Source organism: Sinohyriopsis cumingii, unplaced genomic scaffold (assembly GCF_028554795.1).
Source record: "Sinohyriopsis cumingii isolate HCF-2022 unplaced genomic scaffold, ASM2855479v2 utg000160l, whole genome shotgun sequence".
Classification (NCBI taxonomy): domain Eukaryota; kingdom Metazoa; phylum Mollusca; class Bivalvia; order Unionida; family Unionidae; genus Sinohyriopsis; species Sinohyriopsis cumingii.
In genome coordinates, this window is record NW_028315873.1 from 4922636 (window position 1) to 4941699 (window position 19064).

The 19064-nt window shown below is 35.0% G+C and overlaps 1 protein-coding gene across 1 annotated transcript; it reads left to right on the forward strand.

Annotated features, from left to right (window-relative positions):
* The first annotated feature begins 2591 nt into the window (after positions 1–2591).
* LOC149774666 (tripartite motif-containing protein 2-like) lies at positions 2592–7861 on the forward strand. Its single transcript, XM_089944969.1, has 3 exons — positions 2592–2730; positions 2943–3749; positions 4167–7861. Exons 1-3 carry the CDS (start codon positions 2592–2594, stop codon positions 4625–4627), a joined length of 1407 nt encoding a protein of 468 aa, XP_089801095.1. The 3' UTR covers positions 4628–7861.
* The last annotated feature ends 11203 nt before the right edge of the window (positions 7862–19064 follow it).

The window sequence follows — 19064 nt, forward strand, 5'->3', positions numbered from 1 at the left end:
TGCGGACTGACTGAATTTTGTAACGCGTGTTCGGATTGGTGAATGAACTCAATCCGTTTCAATCCTTCCTCTACCTATAAATAAGCGCAGTTCACTGCATTGATTCACCTGTTCTCGTCGCTTCAAGATGTGGACCACAGTCGAATCATCCACCCTTGTGTCTTCCATGATGTTTAGGACGGACATGATCATGTATGTCCGATCCAAGTGGACCGTTGTACACAGGACAAACACCAGTCTGTGGATACGTAGGATCTACGTAGAAAGACAAGGATGCCTCAAAAGAGTGCTGATTTACGGGTCAACAGTGAGACGCAGCCTAAGGACAAGAAGAAGACCAATGCGGTGCCCTTTATGTTAATGGATACATTAACATAAACCCAAAGGCCCTTTTCAGGGCCACCCATATTTCTCGAAAAGAGAATGACTTTTCAATTGCCTACCCCTTTTTTAAATTTTAAAAAAAAAACAAAAAATCCCATGTTCAATTCCCTTGAGGCTATAGTGACCCAAGACTTTTTCTTCATGTTCAATTCCCCTTGAGGCTATAGTGACCCAAGACTAATTCCCATGTTAAATTCCCTTGAGGCTATATTGACCCACGATTTTTCTCCATGTTAAATTTCCATTGAGGCTATAGTGACCCAGGGGTCTCTGTAATGCTAATTCCCATTGAGGCTCTAGTGACCCCATTCACTACTTACACTGGTGCATAAACACATTTCATGTACAATACACTGCTATATAAACGTGATTCATGTATAATACACTGGTACATAAACACAATTCATGTACAATACACTGGTGTATAAATACAATTCATATACAATACACTGGTGCATAAACACAATTCATGTACAATACACTGCTGTATAAATACAGTTCATGTACAATACATTGCTGTATAAACGTGATTCATGTAGAATACACTACAGCATGAATACAATTCATCAATAATACACTGCTGCATAAATGAATGACTAATTGCAAGAAAACCCCGTTAGCATATAACTTATCAATCGGAGAGACAGAGAGAGAATATTATTTCACAGTTTTCAGATCTTCATTTTTAACTAATTGGTGCTGTTTTGTAAATGCTTGGCTGCTGACAATAATAAGGATCACTATAAGATTTTTCTAAGTGGGAGGTAAAGAGAACAGAGTAAAACAAAATCGCACTTATCTTCAATCTCATAATGTAAATAAACTTACCATTACCTCTCATGCCGTTTTTTTTGTTGTTACAAGTCAGTCTCAATACTAACTGGTGTGATGAAATGTACCGGTTTTTTCTTCTTCTTCAAAATATCGATTTTCATTTTTGGAAATAAATAGCTTCAATGCATAAGTTTTATCATCGATTGAAATTTGGTCAATGTGTGCATTAGTATTATCATTAGAGTTTTCTAGCAATTCAACAATATCGCTTTGAATATCAGTGAAGAACACGGTTTCAAAATGTGGATTCCATTTATGCTGTAATTTTGTAACTTTTATATATTTATGAACATTAATTGTGGTTTTTAACGAGAAGGACAAAGGCTTATGATTTGAAAATTCCATAAATTTATGTACTTTGAAGATTTTAATTAAGGAGAAATTATTCACAGTAGTCAAAACATAATCAATGTTGCCTTCGCAGTTTGTTGTGAAACGTATATTGATCTTTTTATGCACCGTCACCGAATTTTCTATGTACATTGCGTATACCAGTGCTCTTGCATAAATCAAGTCCGTATGTACGTATGTATATATATATATATATATATATATATATATATATATATATATATATATATATATATATATATATGCACAGAGAGAGAGAGAGAGAGAGAGTGCGAGAGAGAGAATATCAATCATGTGGCGAATTGCAGTCCTTTCGAGAGCACAGTATCCTGCAAGAGATCGTGTTTTTCAGAGTCTGATTATGTTAAATGCAATAAAAACGAAAACCAACAGTGTTCAAATAAGGGCTTTGGATTACACCAATAACGTAACATTTTCAACATTCAACGCATTCATTGTATTTTATGGCCTATCTGTTTTGTTTGAATTTCAACCTTGTAGTTTCTACAATCGAATTATTTGAAAGAAACAATTACATACCTTTAAATTTATACCATTAATCTATAGCTGTTCTCTAAACTGCACGATAAAAGAATTTTGTCGTTTGAACAATAGTTAATTAAGAGAAAAGTGGGAACTTATATTTTTATCTTTAAGTTTTAATTAACGTGACAAATGCGTACACATATATATATATATATATATATATATATATATATATATATATATATATATATATATATATATATATATATTAAAAGGAATGACTACGGAAGTAGGATTGGAAAAGTGAAAGAGAATAGAAGATTGATTTCACATATTTTGAGAGATGACAATATTTGTTTTCATTTAATATTACTACCGCGTATTGACACGTAATGCCATGAACGTTTTTTACCTTACAGCTGACAATCAATACACAGGGTTAGGTGAATATATTATCAGGTCAACTAGACAATACCTGGAAGAAACGCTCATATCTTTACTTGGAATAATTTAGGTCGTGAAGAAACTGGAACGAAATGGCGACTACTGCACCAACAGAAGGACGAGTTGCTCAAGTCTTACAGTGTCCCATTTGCCTAGAGACGCTTAGAAAACCAAAAGTTCTGCCATACGGTCATAGCTATTGTGCTTGGTGTCTTCAGTCACATATCAACAGTAAGGTGATCAACAGGGGGACTCCTCAGGCAAGCTTTCCTTGTCCGGTATGCAGGGCCGATACAACATTACCTGATACCACAGCGAGTGTCGACCAGTAGGCAGAGTTATTTCCATTAAACAGCATTGTATCATCTGTATTGGACGTATCAGTGGAAACGTGTGGTGAGAAATTATGTCATATGTATCTCAAGTGGAATAGAAAACTGCAGCAAAATCACTTTGTAAAGATTGTAAAAGATTTGTGTGCAAAATTTGTAAAGAACACCACAATGAAACCCTTTCACGTATTTCACACGATGTCATCGATTTGAGCACAGAAAATGACAATAGTTTTAGGATTCCCAGCCTATCCACAACAGAAAAATGTCTTAGACATCTCAATAAAAACATCGAATTCTTTTGCATGGATCACAATTCACTTTGTTGTAATACATGTGGATTTCTCGAACATAGAAAATGTGAAAGAGTCATGCCGATTAATGACGTGCTAAAGACATTTGATGCCAAAGCAAAATCAAAAGATTTGGAGACTAACATACGCAATATCGGAGACCACGTGAAGGAAATAACAATCAAGGTTAAGGAAAACGCCGATAATATTCAAAATGATAAATCCGCCATTGTACAGCAAATTCGGAATCTCAGAGCAGAACAATATGCCAAACTGCAGAAACTTGAGGATGATTTAATTGCCTCTCCTGAGGGAATTCATAAAACTGAATATTTGAGGCTACAGAATCAAGAGGTCATGGGACAGAGTTTGATTTCTGCAATTGGCAGTGATCTGACTCAACTTGACCTTGTTATGACCCACGGATCAGAAGTACAGAAGTTCATAATGCTCCAAAACATGGAGAAGAATCAAAACAGATATCTTAAAGCCATATCGGAGTATCAAGAAGAATTGGAATATATCACAATAGGGTTAGAAGTTATTAAAAACCTAACGGATTTGAGTAAGGACTTACATAGATTTGGACAAATAATTGTGACCCGATCTAAAAGAAAACTGCCCTAATGTCCTGCAGTTACAACATCGCAGCCGAAGGCGGAGACGGTTAGTGGATCCAGTGTAACCCAGTTAAAGTACAGAAAGACAGTGAAAGTATTTGAGTTCAGTGTGAAAGAATCGGGACATAATTCATTATGTTATATATCTGATGTTCTAACACTGCAAAGAGCGAAGCATATTTTTGTCGATTGGATGAATAGCAAGATCAAAGTGCATGGAGAAAATGACCAGCTTCAAGAGAGTATGAAACTCCAGCGAAATCCTTGGAATGCTTGCGCTCTTCCTGACAATAACATCGCCGTGACTTTACCCAAGAATAAGACCATTCTTGTCATTGGGATAGATGACAAGATGCACAATGTCAGAGAGATCAAAACAAGACTCCAGTGTTGGGGTATAGCAGTGATGAAGGATCATTAAGTGATCACCACAGGAGGTGATGAACACAGTGTCCTGATATTAGATATAAATCGTTCAGAGATCAGAACTGTCCGACCGGACAATTATCAAAGTGAGAAACTACTATACCCATATTATGTCAAAATAAATAAACCTGAAACAATCATATACATATCATATAATGATGGGAATAAAATGGTTGCCTACAACACATCGTGGAATGTCATGTTTACATACACGGATCAAGACATGAATGGACCACACGGCATTGATACTGATAGAGAGGGGAACATTTGTATGTGTGGTTACAGTTCCTTCAATGTCCAACAGATATCAGCAGACGGCAAGCTGATGAAGGCTCTGTTAACAAAGAAGGACGATAAGAAGAACCCACTCACAATAAAATTCTACAGAGACATGGACATATTCTTTGTAACATACTCTAGCTGTGATGTTGTTGAAGTATATGACATGTGTGACTAAAACTGCTAGAATTAGAAAAAAACCATTAAACAGTAAGTATTTTGGTCAAATATACGGATGACAGCGCATACACTGACAAGGGCCTTTAAGGGCTCGTTACTGCAACAAGTCCTTCTCATGTGAAAACTACATCTAGAGTTCATAATTGTATGAAATGTAAAGCTGATTTGTATAGTCTAAGACAATAACATGTTGTATTTCTTTCTCATATTCTTATTTTCATTAAAATGTTGACTGCATAAAATTATAATGAAAAACAGTGAATTTAAAGTTGATTATATATATTTATATATATATATATATATATATATATATATATATATATATATATATATATATATATATATGCATTTATATATAAGTACGAAAGAGCATTTCCGTGTTTACAGCTGGGAAAGGTTTATTTTTTTTTTACAGATTTATAAATTAGTCAGACTCCGTAATACATTTACCGGAACTAATGTCTATTCGTGTCTTTTATCTGAATTATCCTATTAAATTCTTACTTGAATCGCACACGTGCATGTTGTATCTATTCGGTATCGATATATGTGTTGTTTGAATGCATTGCGCTTGGTACGTTACTCATTTCTTTGAAAATTGCTAAACCATTTATAAGCTGACCACACACATGCACACACACACGCACACACACACACGTATATATATATATATATATATATATATATATATATATATATATATATATATATATATATATATATCTTTGTGTCTGTGTGTATTGTGCGTGTGTTCGTGCGTGTACGTGTGTGTGTGTGTGTTTGCTTGACAGCAAATTCCTATGCCAGAGAGATTATTCCCGCACGAGGATGAGCACTTCAGTCAGACACAAAACCTTTGATCCTGATTGTAATAATGTATTATGAAGTATTTTTCTCACATGTATGATCTAAAATAGACGTTCTAAGTCAAAATGGTATATATTGAAAACTGATACGAATTTAATGGAGTATGTGTGTAGTGTGTACAAAAACGGCGTTTTCTACTAGTAACCGGACAACAAAATCGGAACCAATAGCTAAATCACTCAATGCAAAATGTGCTGTTTTACGCCATACATCCGCTTAAACCAGACCACATAGTGAATGCCAGCAGCTAAATCGATACTTACAAAACTTTGGATTGACTGTATTTCAAAATGGATCTCACCCTACAAGTGTTTTCGTAACAAGGGGAGTTTAGTTAACGACTACAAATTATATTTCAAAATCGATCTCAACCTACAAATGTTTTCGTCATAAAAGGATTTTTATTCAGCGCGTGAGACTGTAGTCCAAAATCGATCTTACCTTAGTGCCTGTAAGGGTCATCTAGTTGATGATATTTTTAATTCTAAGATCCATTGAGTGAGTTGTATACTTTAAGGAATGAGTAATATAATCCGTATCTCGATTTCATTAATAAATTCCAACGTTGATAAATGTAGTAAAATAAAGGGTCCATATAGGCAATTGAGTATGTCAAATAAAGGTCAAAATAACATCAGGTCATCCAACGAGGATATTTGTACTGATCGAAAAGGTCGACTGTACTAGTTCATATTTTGTTAAAGGGGAACAGCTGATTCTGTTTACTTGTTAGTATTTTGAAATAATAATGATTCACTGAACGCCTGGAGTCAAATGCAACATTATTTGCAACTGAAGAATTTTATGTAAATAATGCAAAACAAATACGGAAATATAATTTTCCTTTATATTTACAGAATTTAAGTAGTTTGTGGAAACCGTTTTTCATTCTTGCAGTCCCTGTCACCTTGACATTTGATCTTTTGACCATTCCCCTGATATTTTGCCCCCGAAATTAATGTTTCTAGCTTGCCCCAAATGCAAGCAATTTTCAGAGTTTAGAAACGGGTGCAGTGGAGAACTCAAGCTATTGTACGGAAGCAACATATGGGACAGACAGATTGACTTTCGTCCATACAGATGGAAACATTATACGATGATACAATACGCGTTATAGTGCGGGTGTGGTGTGAATTAGACAGCTAAAATACTTGTCGATTATGATTATATGTTATTGTACAAAATTATAAGTTCATTAAGATTTAATTAAATATTTTCTTTTTAAGTCTCCATTCTGCTAATCGGTTTATTCATAATATTTCTATACTCCAAGGCACAAACCTATTTTAATTGTTCTTCCCGCCCCTCTCCCTTCTATTGACTGGATCTACCCCTAATCAAATACACTTAAAGATTATCCTTTGTTAAATGTATGGAGCATATTATGTTTTCTTCGAATTGTCTTCTAGATGTATGAAAGTCTTTTTGTAACTTATCAATTTCATTAAGTACATTTTATGTTTTCATTTTATCCTGTCCTTTTCTCGATTTGTAGCAACGGAGATAGTGTTTGCATTAATAAAACCTCTAACAATAGGCACTCCTCAATTGTATACTGGATGTTATCTAATTTAGGCACTACTTAATTGTATACTGGATGTTATCTAATTTATGCATTACTCAATTGTATACTGGATGTTATCTAATTTAGGCATTACTCAATTGTATACTGGATGTTATCTAATTTAGGCATTACTCAATTGTATACTGGATGTTATCTAATTTAGGCATTACTCAATTGTATATTGGATATCATTTAATTTAGACACTTATCAATTGTTTAATGAATATAAATTGTACACTGGATATAATTTGTATACTGGATGCCAGTTATGTACTGGTCAATTGTATAATGGATATCATTTAATTTAAACACTTATCAACTGTATACTGGATATCAGTTGTATACTGGATGTCAATTGTATACTGGTTAATTGTGTAATGGATATCAGTTGTATACTGGATATCAGTTGTATATGGATATCAATTGTATGCTGGATATCAGTTGTATACTGGTTAATTGTGTAATGGATATCAATTGTATACTGGATATCAGTTGTATACTGGATATCATAGATATTAATCACATACTCCGGATCCTTTGAAAGAGTTCTATTAAATTTCAAGAATTATTATCCGTGTGTCAAGTTATTAAGTTGAAGTTCGAGGCTAGTAATCGAGACATCCGCACTGTAACCTGATTTAATTTTCATGTCATCTACTAAATTCATCAAAACATTCAGTGATAAGACAAAAATCTAAACTTGCTTGTTTGTTTGTTGTTTTTTTTTCTGCGCCGTATATATTTTTTTATGTATGGAATACGTACTACATAACATACATATTATGATCATCCATCTGTTTATTTAGTCTTTTTCTAGCTTTGGGGTTGTTAAGATTTACATAATCTTCGATTCCAATATAGACACCAATACTAAATTGAAAATATTTATACGACAAATGTTTCTAAAGGAAACTGACAATATCCGCCATGTAATAACGGCACGATCATGAAATAATCACTCTCTGTAGCGAGTGAACACAATTCCCACGTTGCTGAGTAACCATGTAGTCCTTGTTTTGAAAGGAGAAAAAGATTATGCTGGTGTGAAGTCAGATCTATTTTACTACTCATATTTGTAATTTGATTGCTTATGATATGAGCAGGTGTCCACTTTAAACATATCTGTTGCTAGCAGGCGTTCACTCTAAAGAAGTATCTGTAGTATGTAGCACACTCAAACTCGCTTTCAATGTAAACATGTTCACATAGGCGTGACTTGAGATTAGTGTGAATCCTGAAAACAGAAACAACAAATTATAATTATTTCAACTTAATTTAAATTAAATTCAAAACCATACCAGCCACATTGAAATATTTAAATTCAAAACTGCATCTTCCAAAGTATTATCAGTAACACCAAAACATATAAATTCCAAAATGCATCTTCCAAAAGTATACGAGCAACGCTGAAATATTTTTAAATTGAAAATGCGTTTTCCAAAGCTATAACCAAAGTAATTGCCAAAAATGCACACACACAGACACACACACACACACAGATACGAACACAGACACAGACACAAACACACAGACACAGACACACTGACACACACAGACGCACGCATGCACACACATATAGACGCAAAAACATACTTGCACACACAGACACAAAAACAGTCACACAGGCATACACACAGACACATACACACATAAGACTTCATTTCACATGACCGCCATACATTGTAAAATGCATTTTATATTTACCTGCCAAATATCAGCATTGTGTCTCTGGCATGCTAACAACGTTGAAAATATCACAATATGATGGTGAATTTATCCCTGCAAGCAGTAACAAGAGTAGATTCCAATCATCATCATACCAGACTGTCCCAAATATCAATTAAATCATACATACATATATACATACATGCGTACATACATACATACATACATACATACATACATATATACATACATGCATGCATGCATGCATACATCCATACATAAGCACGTACGTACGTGCGTGCGTGCGTGCGTTCGTACCTACAAACGCACGTGCGTACGTGCGTGCGTGAGTGCGTGCATACATACATACATACATACATACATACATTCATGCATGCATGCATGGATGCATATGTACATACATACATACATTCATTCATGCATGCATGCATGCTTGCATGCATGCATACATACATACATACATACATTCATTCATACATGCATGCATGCTTGCATGTATGCATACAAACATGCATACATACATACATACATACATACATGAACTCACACATACATGCATACATACACACATAACTACACACATACATACATACATACATACATAAGCAGGAATTAGGTTCCAATGATCATCATACCAGCATATGCCGTATTTATCAGTTTGTACCTTATCATAGTCACTTTACAGGCATAGCCGATTTAAAAACGAAAATGATATTTGTGATATACTTTGTCGACATAATAATGAAACAATTGGGATGAACAATACATGTTTCATCTTAGGTACAGCAGATCCCTTATATAATTAGCATAAATACGTTGTAAGTGTTTTATATAAGGGATGGTTTGTACCTAAGCTCGAGGTACATAGAAGCAAAACGTTCGTACGTTTCAAGATCATTACTGGTCTAATGGTGTGACAATCAACATGTAAAGTAACAGAAAAAAACAAAGCAGAGTTTATTGACCATATCGCCATTTTGCAGCCACCCTGAAAACATAGGCGATATATGTGACATGCGTATTAAAAAGCAACGTTTTATACAAGTTGGATTTATCGTCGACATTTTGCAATTAGGGATCAATTCTCAACACTATATATGTTGTTGTTGTTATTGGCTTACCTCCATTTTTCAGCACATAATAGGCTATACGTGGCGACCCATTTATTGGTTTGAAGAATACACTGGAAAAACTCTGTGAAGAATCACCGACCCATGCAATACTACTGGCAAGGTTTCTCATACATACATACATTCTCACATACACACGTTGGTCGAGGCGGAGACTCCACCCACGCGGACAGATGTCAAATGGAATCGGGTCACAATTAATACTTCCAGTTCAGTACCCACGAATGTAGTTCTAGTCTATTTTTAGAAAAAAATTCCTCTCTCACTTTGGTGGTGATAGAAGAGTTTTATTTATTCTTTTTTGGTAGGGATTTAAAGGTAATTGTTTATTCTTGAGAATATGAGCTCAGGGTGTTGTTGTCTACGTGTATTTGGGCGACAGTGCACAGTGAGTAATGAGGCCTTGGTGATAATCCGTAAGTAAAATCTGTGTTCTATTTATATGTTGCTCTGTTGACAGTTCAGCATCTCAAAAAAGAGCAGGTCAACCTTTGACGAGAACATCACCGTGAAGTCATCTTTGAAGGTATTTTAGATTAACATATGATTTTCACTGTCAAACAGTGGAAAGGTCAGTACTGAGAAACACATGTACATAACATATAGTAAAGTTAATTGTTTTCCATGTACAGATGTCATTGATCTGTTAATGTAAGCACCTCCAACCAATTATGGAGTAATGTCATCTAGTATACATGAAGTCAATTCATCTCGGGGCAGTAACAATGCTGGTTGGACCTTGTGTAACCCCAATACTGGATTCAGCGAACTTTGACTCGCATGAGATAATAGAGGGCACTAGTCACTAAATCCAGTCCTGGAGTCATGCACGCGGGGCCTATAAATAAATCTTTTTTTGCCTAGTTGCAGTCAAAGTATGTTGTATTATAGCGTTTTCAGACCGAAAAACTAAAGTAAGGAACGTTTTTTCTTACTGTAGTAGACACAAATTAGGTGAGCATGTAAATTTTGGACTTGATAAACCTTAACGTGGTACAGATCTCAGCTGCTTATGTCAGGAGAGTAGTAAGATGTCTATGCGTTATTTTCATGCAATTTTAGTAAATGAGACTTAGCATTCCATGTACGATGCACGATATGGACATTGAATTAACACATGTAGTTGAGTACTTGCATTCCATGTACGATGCATGATATGGACATTGAATTAACCCACTGTGTTGAGTACTCACATTCCAAGTACGATGCATGATATGGACATTGAATTAACCCACTGTGTTGAGTACTTTTATTCCACGTGCGATGCATGATATGGACACTGTGTTGGGTACTTGCATTCCAAGTACGATGCACGATATGGTCATTGAATTAACTCACTATGTTGAGTACTTACATTCCAAGTACGATGCACGATATGGACATTGAATTAACCCACTGTGTTAAGTACTTGCATTCCAAGTACGATGCAAGATATAGACAATGTGTTGAGTACTTACATTCCAAGTACGATGCAAGATATGGACACTGTGTTGCGTGCTTGCATTCCAAGTACGATGCGTGATATGGACATTGAATTCAACCACTGTGTTGAGTACTTGCATTCCAAGTACGATGCAAGATATAGACAATGTGTTGAGTACTTACATTCCAAGTACGATGCAAGATATGGACACTGTGTTGAGTACTTACATTCCAAGTGGCTTCTATTTTTTAATTTTATGAAACATCACAAACTTGTTCTCTGCTTTCGCCTGAACCCTCAAAAGCGTTATAGAATTGAGTATTGCACTTTATCTGACATTAAATTTGCAGTGATATTTTCCCCTTTTCCCGGGCTAAAAAACTGCTTTCTAGAGTTACAGATCCAATTATTACGTTTGCTGCTGTCACTACCTTGTGCATTTAATAAAGTTTCTGCCCAATAGAGCGTCGGCAATTTTTCCCTTTTATTCCTGATAGTCAGTATATCAAGTGTAGAATCTGCTGAGAGTTTCTAACAGGATAATCTAAATATATTTTGTCTGTATGTTACTTCATGACAAGTTTACACGTGAGCAAATACTGGTATAATAGTTTCCAAAGCTCTAGTAAAAGCATACCTTTCACAAATCATAACCGATAATTGTTGTCTTTTTTCAGTGTCATTTTGAAGACCGTATTTCAAACTTTTTTAATTGTACGTTTTCCACATCCCACATGTATCATCTTACTGTCTCTCTATTTATATTTACTGTGTAGGTTAATCATTGTTCACTTTTGCTTCTTATTTTCTTCTCCACACTCTACATGTAGCAATATCTGTTTATTTTTGATGATTCATTGCCACCTTCTTAACTCTATTTGCATGTATATTTATTCATTAGTCCATGTCCATCAGTTTGTCTGTCCATCTGTCTACCAGTGTATTTCCATCGCCCATATGCATATCAGTCTGTCTGTCCATCTGTCTACCAGTCTTTGTCCATCAGTCAATATGTATACCAGTCTGTCCATTTGCCTACCAGTCTGTGTCCATCAGTCTACATCTGTGTCAATCTGTCCGTCTGTCTACTTGTCTGTATCCACCAGTCCATGTCTATCAGTATGTTTGTCCATCTGTCTATCAACCTGAGTCCATCAGTTAGTTTAGGTCTAATTTTGATGTAGTCATTGTCCTTTCTCCATAATGTTATATCCCCACTATATCAAATGCATTGCCACTATATCAAATACATGGTCACTATATCAAATGCATGCCCAATGTATCAAATACAGGCCCACTATAACAAATTCGTTTGTAACCAGCATAGCTCAGGAATATTCAGCATCGTTTGCTCCAAGATAGTGTATACATATTCTCATAGGTGTGCCTTTTATGGACTTTGTCTTCTCAACTCCATTTTTCATAGTATTATGGCTCATGGCAGTTTATTTCATATCTTCGCAGGGTTATGTTGCTTGTATCCAGCAGATCTTTGCAACCCTTACACATAACTGGATGACATTTGGTAGGTAAAATGCTTATTAAATGCAGATATGTCTTTTAAAAGTTTCGCCTTTTCAGGTCCAATTGTCATGGTGTAATTGCTGTGTTTTCATGAATATTACATTTCCACTACAGTTGATTTTCGTAAGCAGTATAGTCAAGGAACTTACAGCATGTTTTGGCGTTGTTGTTTTTTTGTTTTTTTTTGTAGATTGGCACTTAGTCCTATATATATCTTCAATCTTCATGTCTGGTCAGCTCCATTTGGAATAGTTTTTGGATCTTGATAATTTGCTTCAATTCTTCCCAGGAGACATTGTTTATATCTCAGAAACCATTCAACATATGCAGTTATATAGGAACATTGTTTCATAGCCACTTTTGCCCTTTACATGGCATTAGTCTTGATTAGAAGAGTTATAGCCCCTTTATGGTCTTCTGACAATAATTTCCAGAAAATGACTTCACAAAAAATTGTTGCATTTCAGCCGTATGTTGTTTTCGGTTTCAGACTGATGAGAAAATTAATGAGTGGTTTCCAGCATACCAAGATATCATTACAAGAATTGTAACCCCTGATTGACTATTCGCAATATTTTATTTGAATCAGATCTTGCATGGAGCATCCCTAGACATCATTACAAGAGCTGTACCCCATGATTGATTATTTGGTTTCCAGCTTACCATGATATCATTACAAGATTTGTAGCCCCTGAGTGACTATTGGCAGTGTTCTATTTCAGCCTAATCTTGCATGCAGCATACCATGACATCATTACAAAGTTGTATATCCTGATTAACTATTAGCAGTGTTTTATTTCGGCCTTATCTTGCATGTAGCTCTATATGATGTGACCTAGAAAGAGTGCGATATTCAATATTCCTAATTTCTGCATATTAGAGTTATGGCCCCCTAAATGACAGAACTTTATTACTAGCTTTAACCAAGGACCATCGTACTTGAGCCGTATTTTGTTGCTGACCTTTTACTTGAGACATTTAGTGAGTTAGATTTTCAGCATTCCATGTGATCAGTTCGAAGAGTTTTGTCCCCTGAATGCTCGTTGCCAGAAGTTGTAAGGCTGTCTTTAGAAAAGTGTTGTTTCCCTTAGTGAAGCATCAATTGATACTAGTGCTACAGAATAAGGCATTGGCACTCATGTATGAAATGGGGTGGGGGTGGTGTCAATGTCTTACTGCCATCGTATTAAGTACGGTAAAGCTATGTTCAGTCAGCACTGATGGATGATTTGGAGGCCACATTTTCAAGAATATCCGACACAGCTGGTTTCCCATCTTAACATTGTTGCAGAGTTTAATCTATTTCATTTTTTAATCGGGTACTGTCAAATGGGTGCAGTTTTCAACATAGGTTGAATACCTTTCATTAGGCGGAGAGTAGTGGTAGCTGGGGAATGCTAGATTTGGCTGAAATAACAGCCGAGTTTTTGTAGCGTAACAAATAATATTATCCTTTGCAGCCGACTCATTTCCGTGTAAGCAATACTCTAACTGTGCTTAATAGGCTATAATAACTACTATAACAATGAAATATCTGGGATATAATTTGCGCTTACATAAATTTACATAAAATAATAGATGTCGCTATGGCTCATCGACTTCTAGGTCAATACAAATATTTTCCAATATCCGCAGCAAGTTGAAATAAACTAGTTGAAACATAATACATTTAAAGGTTTAATTCCTGTAGGAAAAGCCGTGTAAAGATTAGCAAATATAACATTTTTTGCTGTTTTATTTTTTTGTCCTATCTGTTTTGTATTTGTCTTTGAAAACGAATGATTAAAGAGTTGAAAGCGCTCAGGCTAGGTAGATAGTAGTATTGCACAGTCTGTTTTTCTGTTACATATATCTTAATCCCTGACACACGTGATCCCATAATTGTTTGGGTATGAGGCCTTATCTTATAAACACCTCGTTTAACTAATTGTTTGATATGAGGCCTTTTCTTTAAAACACCTGCTTTAAGTAACTATTTCTTATGAGCCCTTATGTTAAGACACCTAGGTCAACTAATTGTTTGATTTGAGGTCGTAAGACCACCTTGGTGAAGTATCAGTTTGATATGAGGCTTTATCTTATCAATTCTATCTTGAATCAACCGTTTGATATTACGCCTTATGTTAAGAACACGTGTGTAATCTGTTCGATATGAGGCTTGATCTCAAGGACACCTAGGTCTTATCTTAAAAACACCTACTTCAAGTAACTGTTTCAAATGAGGCATTATATTAAGAACACATAGATCAACTGTTTGAAATGAGGCTTATTTTATGAACACATAGATCATGTAACTTTAAGTTTTTGATGTCATGATTGAGTTATGGTTATGGTCCTATTCAACTTAACATTGGTTGGGGCAAGCATTTTATGTAGATAAGGAAATTTAGCAGATAGTTTTACATGTACATTTAGATGAACCAATCAATGTTACTTTACAGGTATTTGGTCAGTGTTTAAACACAACTTTTAACAATAAATTTAGAGCATTTTGACAACGTGACCACGATTTAGCTAAAAATAACGCGAGGTAGACAAATGCAATTTGGTAAGCATGAAAGTTTACATATGTAGATAACCTGATTAGATTGTCAGTTGTCCATGTTGCTTCAATTTATATCTATAGAGTTTCATGGAAACACAGCATCTGACAACCGAGCAGATACCCCAGATGATCGTGACGAGGATGTTAAAGTCAAGTCATACACAGGCCTGGAGGCAGAGTTAGACCAGCTGAAATCTGATCTTCTACACCAACTGAAAATTTCTGTATCACAAAGAAGTCCACAGCTTATTGACTTTAATTAGATCCTGTTTAACTACAACGAACCTCAAACATTTATTAAATTATGTTTTTAAGCTACTTTCACAGAATCCCAAAATCAAGTATGTGATCTTCTGTACTTGTTAAGAAACTTTTGACAGACACAAAACAATCAAATAAATATATTTGTCTGACTGTACATTTAAAATGATGTTATTTTAATTACAACTGAAACAGATGTATTAAGTCAAGATCTGTAAATTATCAAATTGATTTATCAAGACAAGTATGTGAGAGTTAGTGGATTTATCAAGACAAGTATGTGAGAGTTAGTGTATTCATCAAGACAAGTATGTGAGAGTTAGTGGATTCATCAAGACAAGTATGTGAGTTAGTGGATTCATCAAGACAAGTATGTGAGAGTTAGTGGATTCATCAAGACAAGTATGTGAGAGTTAGTGCATTTATCAAGACAAGTATGTGATAGTGGTTCTGAATCCAAAGTCATAAAAGCCAAACTTGAATCGGCCCAGGGATCAAATGTGTATACTCGAGTGGAAAACTGAGATGACTGTGTAGTGAAGAGGTATTTGTACCGTGCAATTTTACGTAGTCAAGATTACATAAAATATATTCACAATCTGTTGCATGATTGCTTATGGTTTAAAGAAAGACATTGTCAATCTTCCTGAAACAATTCATGGTGACTGGATAAATAAATTGAAGTCAGACTCGATAAATAGATTGCAGTCAGACTCAATATATATCTTGTAATCAGACTGGATGAATAAATTTAGTCAGACTGGATAGACTGTAGACAGACTGGATAAATAGATTGTAGTCAGGCTCAATATATATCTTGTAATCAGACTGGATAAATATATTAGTTAGACAAGACAAATAGACTGTAGACAGACTGGATAAATAGATTGCACTCAGACTGGATAAATATATTGTAATCAGACTGGATAGATTTAGTCAGACCGGATAAATAGACTGTAGTCAACCTGTTAGTTTCATTCTAGTCTTAAGCAATAAGTGTTACTCGTGGTTTTGCTTCAGGGGTGACATATTCAGGATAGGTATCTGGAACTTGTGACCATGTGCTTTATGGGCATTTTATCAGCATATTTTATTTACTAATATATATTATACCAGCCATGCCAACGGTATACCTTGCAACAAAATATTTATATATACAGTATACTGGTCATGCCAATGGTATAACTTGCAACAAGATATTTATATACACAATATACTGGTCATGCCAAAAATATACCTTGCTAGATATTCATATCTTTTTTACAGTGTAATTTCATATATGCAGGTATAGAAAAGTGATCATTTACACAGATTAAAGGACATAAAGCGTACATATATGTATACAAGATGAATTATCTCTTGTAGTCATGATTTAGTTATTTATATTTTTATCTTTATGAACATATTCAAATTGTTATCGTGCATGTTGTAAGGATGATATGCAAAAATATGTAGTTTCTTTTCATCTAAGGTCCTTTTCATTTCCATACACAAATCAACGACAATTGTTAAAAAATTCTATGAAAGTTATAAATGCATTTTAGGGATGCTGCTTAATTGATTTATTCTTCAAATATGTTCCCTGATAACATTAATGTTAGGGATATAAGTCTGCTACTACCCTTAAATTTAAGATTTTGCCAAATGTAATATAGTGTATTCTTTCCTGGCTTATGGTGTACAATAAACAGTAGTGCCGTTATATGGGTATATAATGCTACCCTTGACTGATAGTGTCCAATAAACAGCATTGCCGTTATAGGGGCATATAATGTTACCCTTGACTGATAGTTTTGAATGAACAGCATTGTCGTTATAGGGGCATATGATGTTACCCTTGAATGATACTGTCCAATAAAAAGTATTGCTGTTATAGGACATATTATGTTACTTACGATTGTCCTTCTGCCCATCCATTATATCCTGGTTAAGTTTTGTGTTTCAGTCATTTAAGTCAGTGTGTGGGGACATCTGTATTCCATGAACACATTTCAGGCAGTGCGTAGAACGTCTGTATTCCAAGAACACATTTCAGGCAGTGTGTGTGGACATCTGTGTTCAGCAAACATATTTCTGTCAGTTTGTTTGGACATCCGTGTTCCACAAACACATTTCAGTAAGTGTGTGGCATTATCTGTTCAATGAACACATTTTAGGCAGTGTGTTTGGACATCCATGTTCCATGAACACATTTCAGGCAGTGCGTGGAACGTCTGTATTCTAAGAATACATTTCAGGCAGTGTGTGTGGATATCCATGTTCCATGAATACATTTCAGGCAGTGTGTGTGGACATCCATGTTCCATGAATACATTTCAGGCAGCGTGTGTTCACATCCATGTTCCATGAATATATTTCAGGCAGTGTGTGTTCACATCCATGTTCAATGAACACATTTCAGGCAGTGTGTGTTCACATCCATGTTCCATGAATACATTTCAGTCAATGTTTGTGGACATCCATGTTCCATGAATACATTTCAGGCAGTGATTGTGGACATCCATGTTCCATGAACAAATTTCAGGCAGTGTGTTTGGACATCCATGTTCCATGAATGCATTTCAGGCAGAATGTGCATGGACATCCATATTCTTTGAACACATTTTAGGCACTGTATGTGTTCATCCATGTTCTGTGAATAAATTTAAGGCAGTATGTGTGTGGACATCGATGTGCTTTGAACACATACATATTTCTTGTCTAACATGATTGTATTGGGACAGACAGATTGATTACATAAGTCTTAATGGTCATTCTGAACGTTAATGTTCTTCGTGGATATCTTACAACTGTATACACTTCACAGTATTTTCTTTATTATAATGAATATCTTTCATCATTTGGATAATAATATACAGCCTCGAAGTGAGTTTTATTACATGTTTAACTTAAAGCCGCCTATATATTTCTTCATGAAAAGAAATGTTTTGTTGGTGTGACTCAGTATAATATGCATGCTCAAAGTCAGTGTTATTACATGTTTAACTTAAAGTCAAATATGATATTTTCTTAATTGTAATAAATGTTTGGATGGAATAGCTTATGATATTTTTTGTATTAGCTTTTTGTCCATCACAGCACAATGAGTTAAGAATAAACTCCTGTACACATGAAATTGTGTTTTCATTTTAACCTTTAAAAGTAAATGGTTTCTACACAATAAATGGGATCTACCTCGCAGACTTGAAGAAACGTTATGGATGGCTTGCACTTTGCCTGAGGAAGAAGATTCCTTTTGATTTTGTAGTTAGTATGTTAAAGGTCAATGTCACTGACTGTTTCTGCACACATATTACAGCTATCAACAAATATGCCTTAGCCAAAGTTTGGGGATAATGTAAATCTCGGGTCAGGAAGGAGTCAGTTGATTTGTAGATAACTGACATCTTGGGTGAGGCAGGAGTCAAATGATTTGTAGATAACTCACATCTTGGG